Raw genomic sequence first — 22,569 nt, forward strand, 5'->3', positions numbered from 1 at the left:
CCAATAAAGTCATTCCTCCACTCTGGGCCCAAGTTAGCTCTAGCTGTCATTCTTCAATGTGGGATATTACACAGTTCCTAAGGTTTGCGTGTTTCATATTCAATGGTCATCACGAGATCTAGAATCTGAACCTGCCTTCTGCTGCTGCAACTCCCCACCCTTAGGCCTGCCCAGGTCCCCCTGAGTCTCAGATTCTAGGCCCACCTGGCAGAGCTGGGTTCCTCGGGGCCTCAACAGAGGCTGGTGGGAGCCTGCAGTTTTCAGCCGATGCCCTGGCCCCAGGACTCCCTCCCTCTGAGGCCCCAAGACTCCCCCCCTCTGAGGCCCCGCCTCCTCTTGGCAGATTTTAACGAGAATGGCTTCATTGACGAGGAGGATTTGCAGAGGATCATCCTCCGGCTGCTCAACAGCGACGACATGTCAGAGGACCTGCTGACCGACCTCACCAGCCATGTGTGTGCCCAGGGCTGCGGGGTGGGAGGGTGGGTCCGGCCAACACCGGAGGCCTCTTGATGGCAGGCGATGAGGGGCTCTGGGGGATGCGTACTTGCTGGAAACAACTACCCCCAATTTTCTGTCCTCCTTCCAGGATCATGACCCCCTTCCTGGGTCCCCAGAGCAGTAGCCCAAGCCCCCCATCCAAGGGGGCCTCCCACCAACACGGTAGCCGCTGCAGGCAGGTGGGCCAACAGCAGCTCAGCCTCAGATGGACACATCACAACGTCCTCTTCCCCACACTGTACCAGCACCACACAATGCCCAGATGTCCTCACGTGACGGTCCAAAGGACATGAAGACAGCCCTGGGCCCATCTGTCCTAAGACCACGAGAACTCTTTGGTCTGGATGGGAACTGGGAGCAAAAATAAAACCATGAGGGCCCCGGGCTGCCTCCCACCCCGACTCTGCACCTTGCAGTGCGGACCCCCGTCTGTGACTGGGCGACAGGAGCGGGTGGGGGTCGTCACCCTGCCCATCACCCCCACTCTGTTCTCACTGCCAAGTTTGTGCTGGAGACACCAAGAGGACTCTTGCCCATGATGAGATCAGCCCACAAGGTCCCAGACAGCAGTACACATAACCTCATCTCTGCACCTCTGTGTCCTTGTCGGGGGCAGGACGGGGCGGGGGGGTGGGGCAGGCAGGGAGCGGAGAACCTGCCTCCAGGGGACTCTAGGGATGCTAAGCGCCGGGCAGAGAGCCTGGCTTGTGGTATCACTCAGCATGTGGTCCCTGCTCCCCACCCGTGCACCCTCATCTCACTTTCTGATTCCCTGCATTCTGGCTCCTTCTGCACCCCTGTCCAGGTCTTGAATGAGTCGGATCTGGACAACGACAATATGCTGTCTTTCTCAGAGTTTGAACACGCGATGGCCAAATCTCCAGATTTCATGAAGTAAGGTGTTCTGGAGTCGGGGGGATGCCCAACCTAGTTGGGGGGACAGGAAGCTCCCCGCCCCCAGTCTCCTTGGGCCAGCAGAGCACCTCAGTTTTCCCAATGAGGTCTTGAGTTTCCAGGGCACTTTCAGATTCTTTCAGAATCAGAAATACTGGAACTTTTGAGAAATGAGGTAACCTGGAAAGAGACAGGGCGTGGGGTTTCAAAAGGCAAAGGGGAGACTGTGGTTCAGGCGCTGGGGGCGACGCGGATGGTCCAGACTTCAGGTGCTGTCCCTCTCCAGCCAATGCGAAGCCCGCTGGCCTGCAGGACTGGCCTGGGGAGCCGCCTTTGCCACTGTTAGTCCTGCTCCCCTCCCCCTACAACCTCCAGTGGCCACTAGGAGCTGGGGACTGGCATAGGACACTGGCGGGGCGGACACTGACTATGCCAGGGATGGAGCTCAGAAGGACTCAGGTGGAAAGGGGCCGCAAGGGTCACATCTGGTCCAGACACTTGTGGACAATTGACCATCTCCATATTGGCTGTGTTTAACAGTTTTATTTGGGTCCCTCCGGTTGGGGGAAGTACACCACCACTGAAGGCAGCCCATGTCATGAGGACCAGCCCAGTTAGGGCAGTCTTCTTGCGCTGAACTACATGTTTGCCTGCTGTTTCTGTCATCAGCCTAGGTGACAGCAAGGGCAAATGCCCATTCAAAATGCTTTAACCAATCAAAAATGAACAAAACCAGCTAGACCTCATGGAGCACCCGGTTGGGAGCCGGAGTCTCTGCCTCTGTCCTCAGCAGCTCTGGACTTTGATTTATGTGCAACAAGCAATCTCTACTTTGCCAGGCGTGAGACCAAATGTGGCCTCCCCACAGCGGTCAAGTTTATAGCTCTTTGGCTCCCAATGACCCTCAGTGAATGTCCCTCGGCTCTGATGGAATTTCCAGAGAATCTAATTGGCCAGGCAGGTGTCCGGCCCCCTTCCAATCACCTGGCTGGAGGAGATGGCCCTCCCTTCCAACATGGCTGCTCAGGGGCTCTTTTAGAGAAAGACGGTCCACACTTGGACCACCCCACTTGATCCTCTTCTTCTATAACAGCCCAGCACACAACTGAGGCTGGAATCCTGTCTGCCTTGAGTGTTTTCTTTGAATCGCTCCCCTTTCTTTCCGCTGGTTCCAGCACCACAAGGTTGTGACAGCCTTAGCATTCTGGAGCTGCTCAAAGGAGCTTTAAAGAAGGCTTTGGGGTGGCTTGGATTGCTGCAAGCTGACCATTGTTCAGACAAAGGGACACAAGAGGTGTGAAGCCAGGAAGTAGAGGGGGCTTTACAACTTCAGGCTTGAGGTGGCTAATGGAATCCCTTCTTTCAGCTCCTTTCGGATTCATTTCTGGGGATGTTGATGTGAACACAAATACCTGCTCTGGTGGCCTTGAAGGGGACCCCTGGAACTTGGAATTCAACCCTCTGCAGACACTAGAGGAAATTTGACTAGAAGAATGACTCTATCCCCATCCCTCCCTCACTTCTAAAATATTGTTTATTCAATAAAGCAAAATTAAAGCCTTTCCCTTTTCCCAACAGTTCATCATATTTTGAACTGAACATCATATTTTGAGTGCAAGGTCATATAGAAGTAACTTTTTATTAAGGACTGCTCATTCCAGGGCTTAAGTTTGCCAGTGTCTGAGATATGCCAAGACTGAGATGGCCAGTCTTTTTGAGGCCAACCCATGTCACAGCAGGGACCAAGCCAAACCAGCTGAAGTTCACCAGGAAAATATACATCTTTCCCTTACTTCCATGGGGCCTCCCTTCAGCCTCTCTTCTTGCATCTTGGGTGCAGGCTGTACAGAGCTATGTGCTGAGCAGTCTTTCCAATTGGTGCCTGGCTTCCCAAGACATCTTGGCCCCACTTGAGACCCCTGCACCCTTGGGACACGACAGTATGTGACCAGCAATCAGGGTTTATTTGCTTTGCCACTCAGCCAAACCCTTGAATTAATGTGGCCACCACAGGGACTCTTTGGAACCCAGCTGGTTTGGGGCACAGGAGAAGCCCCTTAGGGGGTCCATGAAAGCTGTCGGATGCCTACCTGATGGGCTTTTTCCTTGTTTCTTTTTTCTTGTTTACGCTCTCTTCGGGGAGGAGGTGTCTAAAGACTGGCTTATAGGGGAAGGGCTGTGCTCACCTTCCCATGAAGCTGAACCTGCTGTGGTCACCTTGTCTTTTGGGGAAATAACCCATTTCACTCATGGAGGGGAAATAAGAGCCCTTTCTTAATGGAGTCCCTTGATCAGAGCCAGGAGGTGCTGGGATGTCAGCATGCACCTGAGGCATGGGTACACACCTGGCCCAAGGTGCCTGTCCTAGATCCTGCCCCTAAAGGAGCTGTCCTCTGCCTCTTGTGACCTCTCCTGCAGACAGGAGGCCACCTAGGAGGTGGAGGTGGGAAGCAGCACCCTCCACAACCTGAGCCTCCCCAGCCATCTCAGAATGTGAACCAGGAGCCCAGTGTCCACTCTGGGCTAGGGGCTCCCGACACACAGCGATACCTTGAAGATTGACTTGGCCTCAGGTCCTTTCCCCTCTGTCCACTTCTAGAAACAGTCCTGGGGTGATGCCAAAGCAGCCTGTCCCTGCCCGTCAGGGCAGGATGGAGAAAGTGGTTTCTTCCTTCAGATGCCACAGGGCCCTCCAGGATCTGCGTCATCCCTGCCCCTCAGCCCCCACTTGGACCACAAGTGGAGAGTGTAGGGGGAATACCAGCAATTGGGAGTCTGAAAGGTTGGGGTTCAAATCCTGGCTGTGCCACTTCCCAGCTGCATGAGTTTGGACAGCTCTCTCCACCTCTGAGCCCCAGGGTCTTTATCAGTGAAGTAGGGACACCACTCCTTCTCTCACAGGCTGTCATGTGAATGAAAGGATGCTGAGCCAGGGCTCAAGTGGGAGTGCCTTTGCATCTGACACCAGTGTGAGTGTTCCGGGACCACTACACCCTCATTCTCAGTCATGGCCTAACGGGACCCTTGATTATCCCAGTGGGAGCAGACATGAGGGCTCACTCTGCCTGAGTGCCTTGGGACCCCTGCACCTCCAGGGAGAGGTGGATGGGCCCAGCAGGGGGCTGACATTGCTTTTTCTTGGTGCTGACACCTGTGGTGAGCATCCCACAGGTCCTTCAGACCCCGTCCTGTGTGACCCTCAGGCACTGTCCAGCTGAGGCCAAGTGCTGCTGGGGCTCAGAAGAGAAGAGCATGGGATGATCATGGCTAAAGATTTTATTCCAGAAAGCCAACATTGTCAGGGCCGCGGCTCTCAGGTGTCACGCTCTGAATTCAAAGTAGCAGTCCCGCCTCTGCCGCTCCTGTGGGGAGACCCTCTTTCCCGATGGGAATGTCTGGTAGGTCCTCAGGTTCTCAGGGGCCACTCTTAATAGATGCCACTTCTCCTTCGGGCTCAGAGGAGGCCTGGGGGATGAGGGTGGAGCCAGTGTTATGCAGTGAGCCTGGCCACCAGGGTGAAAAATGCCCATTTTCCAGCCCATGATGCTGGCTCTGCTGGCTGCTGGTCAGCTTAGCATCTGGTAAGTCACCCTGCACTCGAGATCAGAAGGACTTGTGTTTGCACAGAAGCTCAGTGGTTAAAAGGGCATGGGTGTCAGGAAGCTGGGATGAATTCCAACCCAGTTCCTGCTAGAAGTGTACACATGTAAGATGGACGGATGTTGGTACCTCCCTCCTAACTTTGCTTTGAGGAGTAAATGAAATAATGCATGCAAAGCACTAATAGAATGCTGAACAAGGAACAAACACTCAACACATGTTCTAAGAATGTGCTGCAGCTAATGATGATGATGATGATGATGGTTATGATGGTGATGGTAGTGGTGATGCTAATGGTGGTGAAGATGATGATAATGGTAATGGTGATGGTGGTGATGATGATGATAATGGTAATGAAGATGATAGTGATAAATAGAGATGATGATGGTGGTGACAGTGATGAAAAGGACAATAACAGTGAACCTCAGGGAAGGACAGGGATGTTCCCCAGGCCACAGAGATGATCAGAGTAAAGTCTGAGGGCAAGCAGTGACCCTCTTACTCCCAAACACCTCATTGGTGCTCTGTTTTAGACAACAGCAGCATGGGCTGTCAGGCAGTTGGAGAAGGAACAGAGCTAGGGCATCCTGGGGTCCCTCAGCTGTAGGAGATGTAGATACTGTCTGGTGAGGTCTCAAGAGGAGACTTGTCCCCAGGCGAGGCCCCACAATGTCTCCAGGGATGGACTGACTCAGAGGCACCCCAAAGTGGTGAGATGGCCAATCTAGAATCTTAGCATTGGGGTTGGGCCATCTGGGTCCCCTCCGGTTCTACCTCCTACTAGACTTGCCATCTGTACAAGTCCCCGAAGCCATTACTATGTCAGTCTCCCTATTTAGAAAATGGGTCCATCTGTCCCACAGAGAAGAATCTCTGCATGCTAAGCTGCTTCAGTCACATCTGACTCTGTGTGACCCCACGGACTGCAGCACACCAGGCCCCGCTGTCCATGGGATTCTCCAGGCAAGAATACTGAAGTGGGTTGCCATTTCCTCCTCCAAGGGATCTTCCCAATCCAGGGATCAAACTGGTGTTTCACGTCTCCTGCATTGGCAGGTGGGTTCTTTACCACTAGCACCATCTGGGAAGAATCTATTGGTGAATTAAATTGTATCTTCAAAAACCATTAAATTTTATGGAAAGGGTTGCTGCTTTATCAGTAACAGCAATGGCTAGATTCGGGGCTCCTGAAGCAAGCAAAGGTCAGCATGGAGTTGGAAACCCAGGATCTGTCCACGAACTTTCCGATGGCCCCTACTCCACAGGACACCTCACGGCACAGACTTCAGACCTCCCTGCCTGGGCGTCAGGAGGGAGATCAAGGAAACCACATGCCTGGGTTATCTCACAGGGCAGAGCTGGCCTTCCCTGGGAAAAGAAGCTCTCCCAATTAAAAACCGTGAGATACTTTCATATTTCTTGATAGACTGTTGGGCTTTGAAAAATACGGTCGAGTCCCTAGGAATACGTTTCTTTCGAGTCTACACCGGGGCTGGAGATGAGTCCCCTGCTTTGTGTAGTACTCTATAGGTCCACCAGAGGGCAGCAGCTCCTTGCCGCACAGAGTAGCTGCGCCCGCGTTTGGACCAGTGTCGCTCCAAGGCTGCCATCGCAGAGGAACGGTCCTGCAGATTCAGGCCAGCAAAGATGATGCGGTGTGCCGCCAAATTCCCAGTGCATCTGCCCAGGCAGATGATCTTCTGATTCTGCGCATTCAGATTCCTGGCCTCCCTTCCTGAGGCTCACGCCCTAGCTCTGTTTAACCGTCACCCTGTGTGCTGCAGGAGTTAAAAGTCTTAACTCGTTTCTCAGCCTGGGGGCCTGCAGGCCTGGCAAGAGCCGGCGCCCTGTGGACACGAGCTGGTGAATGCGCGGAGGAGGGCAGGGAAGGCACTCACAAGTCGGTGGGGATGGGGTACCGGTCCCACTCCCTTATGGGCAACATGAAGTAGGGGACCCGGTGCACCAAGCCTGTCTTGTCTTGATACTGCTCCCGATGCTGCTGCGCCATCTACAGCCCAACCAAGGAAGAGAGGACCGGTCGTTAGTGCACAGGAGTGACCGCGGGCGCCTGCTCCCTGCCCGGCTGTACCTGGACAAGGGCTGCGGTCATCTCCCCTCATGCCCCCAGAGTAGAGTCCCCAGCTGGGTGCCCTCCTGAGCCCCAGCTCCTTATCTGGCTCCTGGCGATAATGATACACCCCACGCCAGCTGTTTTGGTCGAGTCAATGAGGCAGGGGACCAGCAGGGTGAGGCATGTGAGGCCCCGCCCAATAGGCGGCCCAGGTAAGCTGAATGCGCGCGCGCGCGCGTGTGTGTTTGTGTGTGTGTGTGTCCGACTCTTTGTGAACCCATGAACTGTGGCCGGCCAGGCTCCTCTGTCCAAGGGATTTTCCAGGCAAGCGTACTGGAGTGGGTTGCCAGAGTGGAGTGTCTCCCTTTCCCTCCCTCCCGGACAGGCTATGCTTTGTGAGCCAAGACAGTGGTAAAGGCCTTCCCCAGGCCCCACAGCATAGTTCCACAGCTCCTCAGAGTCTGATCCCATCAACCTGGCCATTTCTCCTGGGGAAGCAGCCTTCTCATGCCGTTCTCCACCCTGGGGACCAGAAGGCATCCAGGTCCCTGAAACCAGGCTAGGAGGGATGTTTGCAAGGGAGCTGAGGGGCCATGAGGTTTCCAAGACCACAGCAGAGAGGGAGCCCTGGCCTCCCTGAGGTGGGCGAGTGTCTGTGAGCCTGTGGCCCTCTGGGACCAGGTCTGAGGGAGCAGGATAAGGACAGGATGGGGGTGTAGGCAGATGCCCCTCCATCTGCCTCTCTTTCCCCAAGGGCAGGGGTGTCTGAAGTCAACTTGGTGCGTTCGTATGTCCCAAGTTGCTTCAGTCGGTGTCCGAGTCTTTGCGACCCTATGGACTCCATAGGATGGGATTCTTCTGAAACCATGGGATTCTTCAGGCAAGAATACTGGAGTGGGTTGCCATGCCCTCCTCCAGGGGATCTTCCCCACCCAGGGATCGAATCTGCATCTCTTATGTCTCCTGCATTGGCAGGCGGGTTCTTTACCGCTAGCACCGCCTGGCCCAAGCTCATCCTCAAAGGGCCCGTGGAGCAGGAGTTGGTGTTGGGTGGGCACTGGGATCTGGTATACTGTGAAGAGTAGACCTGGGGCTGGAGCCTGCCTGGGGCTCCGCAGTCCTCAATGTACGAGATTCATACTGTGGGTGAACCTTAGGGCTTTTGCTCAGAAAGGAAGTGAGGGCCCAGGGGGAGAGGCGGCGACTGGGGGGAAGTGATGGTGGGAACACCCCGAAGGCTCCCAGCTCTCACAGCAGCAGGGGAGCAGGGGATGAGCCACTGGAGCCCCCAGAGTGGGGAGGTCAGATTTTGGGGGGGTCAGAGAAGCAGAGCACTGAGCCCCTCCACGCTCCCCAATCAAACTCACCAGGTTCCCTGCTGACTCAGGGGCTCTTCAAAAGCTAACAGAGGCGCTCTGGAGGCTGAGAGTCTCCCCGGGCCACCAGCCATCACTCCCTCTCCATGGCAGGGGAGAGGGGACGTGGGGGAAGTGGGGAGGGGGGTGGCAGGAGCCCAGCCAGGACCACCCACCTGGTAGAAGTAGGAGAGCTCGGCCCAGCGGCTGCTGTCCAGGTTGAAGCGGCTGTAGCTGGGGGTGTGCAGCCAGCGGTCCCGGGTGAGGGCGCGGTCCCTCAGCACTTGGGTGGGGTTCGGGGAGAAGATGGTCGGGAAGTGGCCGCCTTTGCTGAAGTCAGTGGAGCTCCTCCCCAGGGCTGCGTTGCGCTGGTCCTGGAAGTACTTGAGGGTGGCGGTGCCGTAGGGGGAGCCGAAGGAGAAGGCCACGCTGGGAACGTGGCCTTTGTACCTGAGAGAGCAGGGCAGGGGGCGGTGGAGGGCTCCAGGCCAGTTCCTTAAAGACTGGGGGCGAGGTCAGTGGGCCCTGCTGGTCACCTCCTGGTCTCAAGAGGCTTCCTAAGGTGCCCGCCCAGCTCAGGCCTTAGGGGAAGGACACATGAGAAAGATGCTGGGCCTCTATCTCCCCACAGAGATCTCTCCAGACAAGAGGCTCCCAAGAGGGCCAGGACACCCGGGTCCAGTGCTGACCCCCTCAGCGAGGCTGTAGGCAAATCGCTTCTCCTTGACTGGCCTCCACTGACGGAGGGGTTGACCTGAAGGTGTGGAGGCCGCTTGCACCCCGGAAAAGATGGCGCTAAGTCATGTCTGACTCTTGCAATCCCATGAACTGTAGCCTGTCAGGCTCCTCTGTCTATGGGATTCTCCAGGCAAGAATACTGGAGTGGGTTGCCATTTCCTTCTCCATGGTTCCGAGGTTATGGCTGAAGGGTCAGAGGGCAGGATGGCCGGGGCTCCAGCCCTCCAGCCTGCCTCTCAGCATCTTGGCCTCACACAGCACCATCCACTCGGCCTGGAGAGCTCGCCCAGCTTCTGGAGCTCTGTCACCCTCTGTGACCAAGGGGGCCAGTGAAAGGGACAGGACGGGGGGAGCAGAGCCCCTCCGGGACACAGAGCAGAGCAGACATGCTCAAGAGCCCTGGTTAAGCGAAACTCACACAGACAGAGAGCACGGAGACTTGTTTGGGGAAAGGGTGAGGAGAGTCAATGACATCAGAGAGCATGGGAATCAGATTTCAAAGTTGTGCTTCAGTGTGACCTCTGAGAGCTGCCCTGGGGCCCCAGTCTCCTCACCAGGAGAATGGGTCTTGGGCTAGAGTTAGACAGAAATGGCTTCATCTTTGGGTGAATGGTGAGAAAGTTAAGCATGGTGATTACTGACACACCTTCCGATTGACTTTCCACTGTAGGCATTATAGGAGCCCTTCCGGGTTTCTGGTCCTATCCATCCTCCGTGGCTCTACCTTCCTGGGGTCCTGCAGCATCTGAGGCTGTCCAGGGCCAGAGCAGGGAGTGATGGAGCTGCTGAACCAACCGTGGAGGAGAGACACCCCCACTGGACTCCAGCCTTTCTCCAGCCTCGCCTCTCTTGTCCCTGGGTTTCTCTCTGCCCTGGGTGCCGTGACCCCGGTGGTCCGCTCCCTCTCCCTCCTCCTTCCTTCCTGCTGGACCCACCTGAGTTTCCTGCTGGCAGCCTTGTCTCCGGCCCTGGGAAGATAGTGGGGTTGCTGAGTGCCTGTGAGCCTGTGGGATCACCTTGGCCACTTCCAGGACAGAGTCCTCCTCTTGGCCCATGGCCTTTCCCCTCCTGGGTCTGGAGAGCCCCCTCCTGCCTTCCAAGAAGGCCTCCTTCTTCCAATCCATCCCTCCCTGTCTCTCTCAGCCTCTGTCCATCCTCCCAGCCACCTGAGATCTCTCCTTCTTCCTGAGTGTCTTCCTTTCTGCCTACAAACATGCAAAGCTGTGCCTAGATTGCAAAATCCCACTCTTGGCCTTGCTGCTCTTTATAACATTTTCTCTTCCTTCATTTCCAGATTTCTCCTGGGAATCCTCTGTACTTTCTGCCTTCATTTCTTCTGCTCTCATGCTTTTCTTGACCTCCCTCAGCCTGACTTCTGACCCATCACTCATATGTGAGCTTATACTTCTTCATTAAGGTCATAGAAGATCATCCGCTGGGAAGACGCATAACCTGAGATAGAGTCCATGAGAGTTCTTTGTGTTGTGTACGAAATGTAATAAAAATATCAGTTCAGTAATCAAGAAGCCAAAGACAAGCAGTGGGGAGACGCTTCTTCCTTCAACCCAAGGAGTCCTGTGTGTGGAAGGAGCTCTTCCATGTTAGAAGTGGAGGAGCATCTCCCTGGTGGGTGAAGCCCACTCTCCTTCCCCCCTTTGCTTGGAAGCAAGGAAGCCCACCCTGCTCCTCCACGCCCTATTTTGGGGAACCCACTCTGCCCTTGGGAGGAAAGCCTGCCCCAGCCCTGCCATCTAATTCAAGGGTTCAGTGTCAGCCCCATTCCCCAATGCCAGCTTCCCTCTTTTAGCTTCTTTCCCAAGTGGTTCAGAATGCAGCAGATGAAAGAGGTGCTGTCACCAGGTATTGCCAAATCCCAACACAGAGGAAATAAATAGAATGAAAACGAACGAAGCACCCATCTACAGCGTTCTGCAGAGAAGAGAGCATGACCCGAGAATGTGGAACTGGCCAGCCCTCCAGGTGGAAAGGCAGCTGCATGAAAGAACTCCAGAAATAAAGCACCGAACGCTCTTTCTAAGACAGTGTTCAGTGATGAAATCCTGCCAATCAGCAATGATTCAAAAGAAAAAAAAATACTCAAGAATGTAGAACCTCTGTTAGAATGACTGGTGGTTACTTCGCATCTATTTAAATGCAGAACTAGGAATAGCTACTAGGTGAAGGCTGGTTGCATAAAAGAATGTAAATGTTATAAAACCTGTCAAAGGAAAAAATAATTTAAGTAAGAAAAATTGAGGGGTGGGTGGAAGGGAGATGGGAGTGCATTTAGGATTTTTAAAGCACAGTCAACCCATGGCATCTAAAATTGAAACACATTGGTAAAAATAACATAATTACTCTAACCCCATAATGGGTTTTATTCTCTCTCCCTCTCCTGTTCTCTGTTAGAGGGAACTTTTAGAAACAAATATCTCTTGTGATGAATTAGCATTTATCTAAAGTCTGTTCTTCGATTTTACTTCAGTATCTTTCTCTTCAGTTGAGTTTGAGTTAGATAACATTTCATGCTTTTCATTTTAAAATAGTAAATATGGTATGGTCATCTTTTTATAAAACTGCTATCTTTCTATCCATTGTCCACACACCCATCCATTTAGCCTTTTTTCTGAATATATACATAAAAAGAAACCTAAAATAAAGGTCAGGTTAATCCTAGGTGTTTGGGTTTGGGGTGATTTGTTGAGTTTTTCTTTACTGGAACAGGTAATTTTTTTAAGTGAGTCAGATGGCATTAAGAGATACTCATGTAGCTCAATATCAAAACAACAAGCAACCCAATCAAAAAATGAGAAGACTTAAATGGCCTATTTCTCCAAAGAAGACAAACGGGTGGCCAACAAACACATGAAAAGATGTTTAACATCACTATCAGAGAAGTGCAAATCAAAAGTACAATGAGGTACCAACTCACATTAGTCAGAACTGACAGCCATTCTGAAATTTACAGGCAACAAATGCTAAGAGGGTGTGGAGAAAAGGGAACCCTCTTACCCTGTTGGTGGCAATGTAAATTGATACAGCCACTATGAAGAATGGTATGGAGGTTCCTTAAAAAACTAAAAATAGAACTACCATATGACCCAGCAATTCCACTACTGGGCATACACCTTGAGAAAACCATAATGCAAAAAGGAACATGCATCCCAATATCCATTGCAGTACTATGTATAACAGCCAGGACATAGAAGCAACCTAGATGATGAATCGATGATGAATGGATAAAGAAGATGTGGTACATATACACAAAGGAATACTACTCAGCCATAGAAAGGAATGAAATGGGTCATTTTGTAGAGATGTGAATGGACTTGGAGTCTGCTATACAGAGTGAAGTCAGGAAGAGAAAAGCAAATATACATTAACACATACTGCTGCTGCTGCTGCTAAGTCACTTCAGTCGTGTCCGACTCTGTGCGACCCCAGAGACGGCAGCCCACCAGGCTCCCCTGTCCCTGGGATTCTCCAGGCAAGAATACTGGAGTGCGTTGCCATTTCCTTCTCCAGTGCATGAAAGTGAAAAGTGAAAGTGAAGTCGCTCAGTCGTGTCTGAACTCTTCGTGACCCCATGGACTGCAGCCTACCAGGCTCCTCCATCCATGGGATTTTTCTAGGCAAGAGTACTGGAGTGGGTTGCCATTGCCTTCTCCGATTAATACATATATGTGGAATCTAATAAAAAGTGGTATGGATGAACCTGTTTGCAGGACAGGAATAGAGATGCAGATGTAGAGAGTAGACTTGTGAACATGGGGAGGGGAGAAGGGATGGGGATGAAGTGGGACATTGGGACTGACATATATACATGAGTGAGATAGACAGCGAGTGGGAAGCGGCTGCACTGCTCAGGGATCTGTGATGACCTAGATAGGAGGGATGGGGAGTGGGGTGGGAGGTTGGTTCAAGAGGGAGGGATATGTGTAACTTATATGTAACTGATTCACTTTGTTGTACAGCAGAAACTAAGACAACATTTAAAGTAAATATACTCCAATTTTTCTTAAAAAGTTACTTTATCAGGAACCCACTGTGTGCCGGAGAGATGCTAGGTGTCAACAATGCAAAGCCTGCATCACTCAGCCCTCCTTCTTCACTCCCACCCTTCACTCAGTATTTATTGAGTCCTGGTGTGTATGTGTGTGCGTAGGGGCAGTGTTGGTGGTCAAGGATCCAATGCTATTAAACATGAGGAGGGAAGGCCCATCCCCATGGGCAGGGGGCGGTTGTATGGGCGGAAAGCTGGTGGAGCTCCATGAAGGGGTCTCCACTGGGGGAGGCTTTGAGGAGAACCTCAGTGTAGAGGAGAAAAGTCCCGGCTCTGCTGCTCTTCCCCTGCGCATCTTCTAGGCTCTGGTGTTGCCCCAGAGTCCTTTTCTCTCTTCAGGGACACACTGCCTCTGGGAGAGCTCATTCACATTAGATGTCCAGCACCAAGGACACCCAGATCCGTGTCTCCAGCTCCGATCTTTCTCCTGGCAACAGATCCACACATCCAGCTGTCCACCAATGGCTTGCCCGGGGCATCAGACTCAACATGACCAAAACTAGCCTGCTGCTCCTCCTGGCTATCCTTGTCCTGGTTAACAACACCTCCATCTACAGAATCCCCCAGAAACCAGGCCTCACCCTACTAACTGCCACATCGGGCCTCTCTGCCAGTCCTGCTTCTCCCCTTCCTCAGGGATTGCCCACGGCCCTCCTCCCTCCCAGGGCTACAAGCCCTCCTCTTTGCTTAACTGGGCAGCTTCGGATCTCGTCGAATGTCCCCTAGACCAGCGGTCCCCAAACTTTCTGGCACCAGGTACTAGTTTCATGGAAGACAATTTTTCCACAGACAGTTGGCAGTGCGGGGGCTGCGGGGCGGGGAGGTGAGTTCCGACTGATTCAAGCGCATTTCATTTACTGTGCACTTTAGTTCTATTATTATTGTATCACCTCCACCTCAGATCATCAAGTATTGGATCCCGGAGGTTGGGGACCCCTGCCCTAGACCAAGCCTCACCCTCTGCAGCCTGTTGTCCACACTGATGACAGAGCGATCCTTCATCATCAGATCCCCATGGTGCACCTCTCTTATCACTTCCCCAGAGGTGCCCTATGCCCTGGAAATGTCACTTACATCCCCGGGGACCCGCATGCTCTCCAAGCCTTCACACACATTTCTCTACCTGGAAGGCTGCATCCCTGCCCAACCAGGGGGGTCTCACCCTCACTCACAGAGCCAGGCTCCCTGTTGCCTTTCCCGACCATCCACCTACCCAGCATCTCTGCCCCACAGTAGGATTATGACCGTTCATCCACATGGAGATCCACATTAGTTCATCTCCTCTGCTAATGTGAGTTCTCCTTCACCCCAAAAACCTACAGTGCCCCTGACCTGTGACGAGTGCTCAATAAATGTTCGCTGTGGGAGGCAGAAGTCCAGAAGCCAGGGGGAACCGTGTCCTGGAACATCGGGCTCCCATATACCAAGGACACACAGGCACAGAGCATCCCGCCTCTAGGGGCGGGTGTGCATCTCAAAGAAAGGAGCTTTAGAAAAGTGACGTGTCTTCGTGATTCTTCTCTCTGCCACACTCCTCCTCTGCTCCCTGCTCTCCCACCTTCTCTAAATGCCAAGATATTTGCATCCCAATAGAAGAGAAGCCCTCTCCTCCGCAGAACCTCCTAAGGTTCTGCCTGGATTCTGGATTCCATTCAGCTCCTGCTGCTCTGGGTGGGGTGTACGAGGTGTGCCTGTGCATGTGCATGTGTGTGTGTGTGTGTGCGTGTGAGCACACACACATGTGCAGGCACATGCACATGGTCATATTTATTTAGCTCTCAGCAGGCACACCTTGACCAGGTCTACGTGCCCGTTCTCTTGCATTTGTGAGCCATGAACATGATCACCCAGTTCCATGGTAGAGTCCCATTTTTGTGGAGTATATGATGAGCCAAGGTGGAAAGAACAGAAGGGAATGGTGTGTTTCACAACTGGGCATCGGATGGTCCCTGCAGCACCGTCGCACCTCCTCCTCCTCCTCCATCCCTGCCCCTCACAAGCCTGCACGCCGCACAAGCTTGGAGATGGCACTCAGCCTGGTCCACGGCAAAGGTCCACTGTGGTTACTATGTGCACAGGGAGCCACCCCTCCCTCCCTCTTAATAGCACTGCTTGGCCCCAAAGCTAACATTCAAATTAATTACCGTGCACCATCGGGGATCCCCTGAGCAGCTTATTAACTAATTAACTTGTTACTGTTCAGCGTGTCCTCATTCCATGAGCACCCTCTTCCCCACACACTTCCTGCTGAGTATGGTTTTGATCAGATCCCTCCCCTGGGCAACAACCTTCACGGTTCCCCACCACCTGGGAAATGAAGAACAAACTGGGCCAGGTGCACAAGGCCCTGCTTGACATGGGCCCTATGAGAGGTCTTTCCAGTCCAATCATCTACTTCCTTGTCCCAGTGTGACCAAGCAGGACCCTATGGGGCTTTACTAGGACACACACACACACACCCTGCCCCCGACCAAGTCCTCTGCCTGCTCTTGTCGGTAGAAAAACTGTAGCTTCCTAGGCCTTCCCCAAATTAAAAAGAAGAAATTTCATCAGAGATGTGAGAAAATGCAGAAAGAAAGGGAAACGGTTAAGCAAGACAAAAATAATATTAGTTCAGCCATTAAACAAAGTCAAGCACCTCTAGTTCCTCCTCAAGGACTATAAATAATATTCTAAGCCATGTCCTGTGAGTCGTGGTGCAGATACTGAAACACCGACCAGGCAGAAGAAGTTAGCTAGCTGCATGCTGCCCACAAGTGTGTAGACCCCAGACTGGTTAGAACCAGAAGGTTGATGATGCTGACTCCTGATTACCTCACCACCAACCAATCAGAAGGATGCCCACAAGCTAATCAGGCACCCGACAATCCTCCTCCCTCACCCTTGTCTTTAAAAGCCTTTCCCTGAAAACAGTCAGTGAGTTGGGGGCTTTTGAGCACCAGCTACCTGGATTCCTTGCTTGGTGCCCTGCAATAAACTTGGCACTTTGCTTCACCACAACCCAGGTCAGTAGATTACTTTTACTGGGCACAGGCGAGCAGACATAAGTTAGGTTCAGTAACAGCTTTGCCACTCCAGGCAAATAGGCCATTTTTTACTTTCAAAGCATATCCTGCTGGTACCTCCAGTTCACGCCTTTCCCTAGGGCATCCCCTCCATCCAGAAGATGCTTTCTCCTCTCCCCAGATTCTGATCTTATCCATCCTTCAAGGTATTTTCATATATCCCCCTTCCCATCAAGCCTCTTCTGACCCACCCATAGGCCATGCCCATCCCCACCATTGAACTGTCTGTTCTTCGTGCCTCTCTTATGTCTTAGCCCACGTTCTGCTGTGTTGTAAACATCTGTGCCCTGGTAAATTCTTCATTTCAGAACTGTAAAATCCATGGGGAGAGAGAGCTGCACTCCTCATACTTGCATCCCTATATTCCTGGTACTCAGCAGGTGCTCTGGAAATATTTGCTGAATTGATTACCAGCTACAGAGGCTCAAAAAAAGACTTTGATAGGGTCACAACTCCTGCAGCTGAGGCAGTACATGTCCTTGCACACTTGGCACCGCCAGGGTCCCCACGACCCAAGCAGCTGCACCACATTCACGCTCAACCCTCATTGGGGCAGAACTGCCACAGGCAAAAAAAAAGCCTTGCATCTATGTACATGGGGTTGCTTCGGTCATGTTCAATTCTTTGTGACCCTGTAGACTGTGGCCTGCCAAGCTTCTCTGTCAGTGGGCTTCTCCAGGCAAGAATACTGGAGTGGGTTGCCATACCCTTCTAGAGCACTGTATTTCCTGCTGCCCTAGCCGCCAACTCCCCTGTGTAAGCTGCCAGAGCCCCTGTAATCCAAGTAGCTGCACCATCTCCACACCTGGCCCTCACTGGGGCAGACCCAAGTCCTCCAGGGCAGCCCCAGGAGAAAACCACCTCTGCATGTAGACGACCCACATGCAGAGGTGGAAATAAAACCATAATTGAAACCCAAGGTCAGTGTGGCTAAGGGAGAAGACCCAAAACCTTCCCACCAGCTGTACAAGCTGCAGATTAAATCTACATGATCAACTAGGCAGACTCTGTGTCTATGGAATATATAAAAGGACATTGAGAGCTTCTACAAAAGAAAACACAATAGTTCTGATAACTGTGGACATTAGAGGCAAGAACACACAGGAGCAGGACCAGATTAGAGTCTGAGCTTCCCTGGCAGCAGGTCCAGAGACCAGCTCAGTGTTGGAGGGCATCCTAGGGAGATAAGGTGGACTATGACTCCCAGAGAGGGAAAGGATGCTGACAGCAGAAACTCAAGAAAAACATTTATTATTCTTATGCTTTGACTTGTTCTGTAGTTTATTTGGGATTTTTTTCTTTTTTCTTTTTTCCCTTTTTTTCCCCTTTTATGTAGTTGTCAATTTTATTAGCACTGTAAAATCTAATTAAGCTTTTGAGCTTTTTTTTTTCAATCAATTTTTATTGCTGTTATAAACTTATGCCTCTACATTGGCCTTTTGCAGTTCTGAGTTTTTATTTTTCTTCTCTTTTTTCCTCTTTTTTTAATTTTTAATTTTTAAACCTATTAATATTTTTCTACATGTATTCCTTTGTTTGCTTTTCCCACTTTTCTTTTCCCCTTGCAGTTAATCTTTAACATTTGCTGAATTGAACTGACAAATGGGAGTGCATTTCTAAGGGCTGATGACTCTTCTGGAGAGAGGGAGAGTCCCTGTTACAAAGCCTGGGTCTCCAGGGGCCCCCATCTCCTGTTCTTAGAAAGGTTCCCCAGTTCCTCAGGGCTGTGTGAGTGGCATCAGGTACCTATTGGGGCACATGCATCTCCTACATCCTCCTGGGCAGATGGCGTATGTTTTGTGCCCAGGGATGTGTCTGGACTGGGTGATGGGTGAGGTGTCAGGGGAGGCAGAGAGAGCCTGGATCTGCCCTAGAAGCAGGAAGCACAGAGTCAATGTTCTCCCTTGAAAAGCCTTACAACCCCAGGAACTCTGACCCAAGAGCTTTCTGCTCACTGCAGAGATGGGACAGAGGCCAAACAATGGCACAATATCTGTGTGCTGATAGTGTGCTGGTCCACTAAGGGCCCAGATGGAGCATCCTAGTCCGAAGACTAGCATGCTATTCCCCTCAGTACCTAGAATCAGGCCTTGAACACTGTGGAATCTAACTGATGATAATTGCTAACAGCTGTGGACAGCAGGGTGTTGCCATCACAGAGACCTGGCTGGTGAACTTGATGAATGACCTTGGGCAATTTCTCATCTGGGTTGTTGTGAAGATTCAAAAAAAAAGTTTGTAAAAAGCCCAGCTCAATGCCTGGCAGATAGTAGGTGCTTATACATGGGCATTCACAGTGCTGCTACAGGGCATCAGCGACCTGGTGGCAGCCCAGCTCTTCTATCACCAGCCTGAGGCTCAGGCACATCCACCCTGCACAGACCTCAGTGACCACATCTGGGTTGGGAGGTGGGAAGGCTGGACTACCTGATTTCTGAGGTCCTTAATACTTGTCAATATTCTCTGCCTCTATGAATAAAACTGGTAAGGGGGATGATTTGAGTGTCAGAAGAGACTGGTTGCTCTTAAAATCCTGTGATTAATCTTTGAAAAGGGATACAAAAGTAATAATTACCTAAGTGCGGCGAAAAATCTTGGATTCTTTCATTATATTAATAAAATCACTAAAGAGGTAGTACTCAGACACATAAGACAACTCAATCCATTCCTTGTTGATGAGAATCTTTAGGGCGAGCACATCCCTCCCAGAAAGATCCAGCTAAGAAAGTAGCACATATAGGCTCAGCTGCTCATGCTTGGAGCCTTATTTATGATTCACTTGTTATCACAATTTCTAGATCAATCACAGGACAGGGCACCCGAGGGAACTGCAGACAAGTGGTGTGGATAGAGAAGCATCTGAGGATTGCTTCTGAAACATGCAACTTTCCTCCCCACAATCCCAGACAGACTAGGGGAGTTCTGGGGGAGGGTTAGGTTCCAACGGAGACTGTGGTGGGCTTAAGAAAAAAAAATATCAATGTATAAAATCAAATTTCATGCTAAACATCCAGAATATGCTGTAAACACCACTATCCAAGGCTGCAAAGACTGTTTTGAACTAAACCTTATGTATTCACACCAGACTGAAACCCATCCAGGGCAACCTCCCTCCCCTCATTTGTTTGTCTTAACCCAGCATCTGGCCCATTCCAAGCACTCAACATCTTTATCAAGGGAATGCCCAAATGATCGAAAGAATTAATAGGAAAATCCTTATTCACCTTTTCTAAGACACCAGGCTTGACTTCAGAAAACAACTGTGACCTAGTAAATCAGCTTTGCCAGATGGGAGCCAAAGCAGCTTTTGAGTTCCCCAAGAGCCAGGAAAGGCCCTGTCCACAATGGGGCTGGCTTAAAGCTACAGCCCCTGCCTTTAGTCACCGCACCACCTGTGTGTGCAGAAATGACTTTAATATCACAGCTCCTCCATGTCCTGCTTATTCTGCTTCAAGACAATCCAAATGTCATATAAAATATACAGTGGGACCTCTTCTTGATTTTGTGGTCTATTTAGTTTGCAGAAGAAAGCCTGTGTTTTTTCACCCACACGGAGGTGGTGACTGCAAAACTCTCAAGGCATTAATTTCATTTATCCATTCAGTAGGGATGTGCAGACACAGTGCAGGTGGATTCTCAGAACCCAGCCCCCATCCTCAATGCTCATGTCGACTGGTAGGAGAGAGAAGACCGTCTCACACCTTGGAAGAGAAGGTCGGAAGTGGAAATCTCACTTTGAAAGAAAGGACCAAACAATGGAAGGGAAGAGTCAGACTTGCACCTTAGAGGTTTGGAGTGTGAAAACATCCAGAGCAAGGAAAGGTAGGTTCGGCCCTGCATGCATGCGACAATGCTAAACGCCGGGAAGCTTTCAAAGGCAGCATTCTTCGAGGATTAAGTGAGGTCAGTGGGAGAACCCACGACGCGTCCGGATTCTTTCATCTCTGCTTCCTGGTGCGCACCCGCAGGCATTCTAGATGCCCGCGCTGTTGAGGGACAAAGAGCTCACTTCCTTCCCCCGGACACCTCATCCTCTAGTTTCTGCCCAGCGTCTCCGAACACCAGCCCCACACGCTATCTTCCCCTCGTCTCCCTGATCCGGACCCCATCCACTGTTATCCCGGGCAGACGGGCATGGCCCTCGCTAGGTACGGACTTCCCACTGAAGGGGAATTGGAGAGCCCCCGCCACACCCAGACACTGCATGGTCTGAGAGTGCAGGCCCCTGGGGAGACCACCCCGCCAAGTGAAAACTTGGCCCAACCTGGTTCCTTCAACTTCAAACTCCGCGGGGGCGGAGTTTCGAGGCGGGGGGAGGGTTTTGTGGAGGGAGGACAGGAGAGACTGCCCCAGGGACTCAGACCCCCACCCCCACCCCAGGTTCAGGCGGGGCTGACGCGCGGCGGTCTTACCCTGGCATGAGGCCGGGGGGCACGTAGGCGGCATTGAGCTCTGTCAGGAGGGTGCCCGCGCTGCGAGAGGCCATGATGGCGGCGGAGAGAGCGCAGCGAGCCCGGGAGCTCCGGCCCCACGGTCAACAGCACGGGTCACCCGGCAACCGTGCGCCTAGCAACGCCAGTGTGGGGCTTGCGAGTCCAGGGGGCACGCACCCCTCTCGCCGTCCCCTTCTTGGAGTAGCCGCCGGGACGCGCCCACAAGATGTCCCCCTATCTTCACGTGCTCTCTTGTGTGACCCCAGCAGATCGTCGCTCCCACCCAAGCCTCCGTTTTCTCATCCTTGAATGGGTGCATCTTGCGGCTTCACTGCCGGCCTAGATGCGCGATGCGCCGATGCCAGTGCGGGACGTAGGTGGAAATGGCGCACAATGCCGCAGCCGCAGCGTGGCTCAGCCCAGCGCCCCAGGGGCCACAGGGACCCCAAGAGCCGTCGCATCCCAAGGTTGCCGACTGCGCCTCAGTTCCATGGGGCCTCCCGGAGCGGGCTTCAGGCGTGTGTTCCGCTTGCCATATTTGCCCGGGACTCTCTGTAATTTAAATGTGTGTGTGTGTGTGTGTGTGTGTGTGTGTGTGCGCGTGTGTACGAGTTCACGCGCACGCACACACGTGCATCGGAGCGAGGGACATTTTACTCCTTAATCTCTTCTTTCTCCCTGGGAACCTCCTTCCCCTCTCTTTCCTCTCAAAGGCAAGAGAGGGGCAAAGCCAATCGTGAAAAGGTCTAGAGTGTGATTCATATTTGCCCCATCTCTGCAGTTCTGGCCCTCCTGTGAATCCAGGGTTGGGCCTTGCCCTAGACAGCAAAGTTTCAGAAGGCTGGAGTGAGGTTTCTCTGTGACTTTGGTGCCCCCACATCTGGATTTCTCCAATGACCCTCACACAGCCCTGGGCCACATGTCGGGCAAGGCGGGGGGCCTTAGGTCTTTAGCTGGGGGTGGTGATGCTGAGTGTGATGACAGACAGCCTCGAAGGTGCCAGGCTCTTTGCATCTCACCCCCAATCTGCTCCCCAGCTCCCCCTGCAGCAGGCCTGGAGTCAACAGAGAGTCTGTGGTTCTGCAGTTTAGCCTCATCCAGCACAATCTCACTTCATCTGTCAGATGAGAGGTGTTACCTTCACAGTTCGACTCTGTCCATGTCCGCTGATGAAAATGCCAGCTTCCAGAATCCTCAGAAGGCCCTTTGGGACCAATGACAATGGTCCCAAATGAACTGGGGGCCCCAGGCTTCCAAGAGGTGCAAGAGCAGGAAAACTGAGTCCCAGGGAGGAAAAGGAGCTGAAACAAATGGTTGCAAAGGAAGTAGAATAGTCTCCACCCATCCTCCAAAATGCAACCACATCTGTTGATTTTCTAAATTCTCCATGCAGAACATGGGCTATGATAAGAACAACATTCATGAAAAATGTAAAAGAACAGCAATTGGTTCAAGGTGCCACACTCCAGGTAGGTTGTCCTAATGACCCCCACCCCCAGACAAAGTCCAGTGCCCACTCCCTCCCTCGATTCACAGCTTCTGAGCTGATTCCGCCCATGGACCCTTTGGCCTGGGTTCTATGCATCTGTGTTCTCTTCCATTTGTTGCTTTTGCTTGAGGGCCAGTACCGTATCACATGCATGTCTGGAAACCCCCACACCTGGTACTAGGAGGTGTTCACTGAACAACTTTACTAGAAAGTTGTACTAGAAAGTGAAAGTCACTCAGTCACGTCCAACTCTTTGCCACCCCATGGATTATACAGTCCATGGAATTCTCCAGGCCAGAATACTGGAGTGGGTAGCCTTTCCCTTCTCCAGGGGATCTTCTCAACCCAGGGATTGAA

At 52.1% G+C, this 22,569-nt stretch overlaps 2 protein-coding genes and 1 long non-coding RNA gene across 3 annotated transcripts in view; 2 read left to right on the top strand and 1 right to left on the bottom strand.

Moving 5' to 3' along the window:
* The window catches only part of CIB4 (calcium and integrin binding family member 4), a 50,860-nt gene extending 47,903 nt beyond the window's left edge, over positions 1–2,957 (top strand). The window contains exons 5-7 of the mRNA XM_020913865.2: positions 344–453; positions 1,307–1,395; positions 2,762–2,957. Coding sequence (XP_020769524.1) covers positions 344–453; positions 1,307–1,395; positions 2,762–2,792 — 230 coding nt within the window. The 3' untranslated portion in view covers positions 2,793–2,957. The remainder of the gene's footprint in view (positions 1–343; positions 454–1,306; positions 1,396–2,761) is intronic.
* A 1,696-nt stretch (positions 2,958–4,653) lies between these two features.
* Positions 4,654–21,078, bottom strand: CIMIP2C (ciliary microtubule inner protein 2C). The gene is made up of 4 exons (XM_020913866.2): positions 20,703–21,078; positions 8,601–8,874; positions 6,894–7,006; positions 4,654–4,860 (listed from the first exon to the last, which is right to left on the bottom strand). The coding sequence occupies exons 1-4, from the start codon at positions 20,774–20,776 to the stop codon at positions 4,716–4,718; spliced, it is 606 nt and encodes a 201-aa protein (XP_020769525.2). The 5' UTR covers positions 20,777–21,078; the 3' UTR covers positions 4,654–4,715.
* On the top strand, positions 6,999–11,838 carry LOC139029812 (uncharacterized). The gene is made up of 2 exons (XR_011482041.1): positions 6,999–7,281; positions 10,457–11,838. It is a non-coding gene; the product is annotated as an uncharacterized lncRNA (long non-coding RNA).
* Positions 21,079–22,569: the final 1,491 nt, after the last annotated feature.

The sequence above is a fragment of the Odocoileus virginianus genome, chromosome 2 (genome assembly GCF_023699985.2).
Source record: "Odocoileus virginianus isolate 20LAN1187 ecotype Illinois chromosome 2, Ovbor_1.2, whole genome shotgun sequence".
In the NCBI taxonomy this organism is placed as follows: domain Eukaryota; kingdom Metazoa; phylum Chordata; class Mammalia; order Artiodactyla; family Cervidae; genus Odocoileus; species Odocoileus virginianus.

What these genes read in the sequence shown, in the direction of transcription:
- CIMIP2C (XM_020913866.2), bottom strand. Translation starts at nt 20,776, where the DNA reads ATGGCCTCTCGCAGCGCGGGCACCCTCCTGACAGAGCTCAATGCCGCC. An exon ending in AGCTCTCCTACTTCTACCAG is followed by an intron (nt 7,007 to 8,600) that starts GTGGGTGGTCCT and finishes GTTGGGCTGTAG; the next exon opens with ATGGCGCAGCAGCATCGGGA. An exon ending in TACCCCATCCCCACCGACTT is followed by an intron (nt 4,861 to 6,893) that starts GTGAGTGCCTTC and finishes CTCATCCCCCAG; the next exon opens with GCCTCCTCTGAGCCCGAAGG.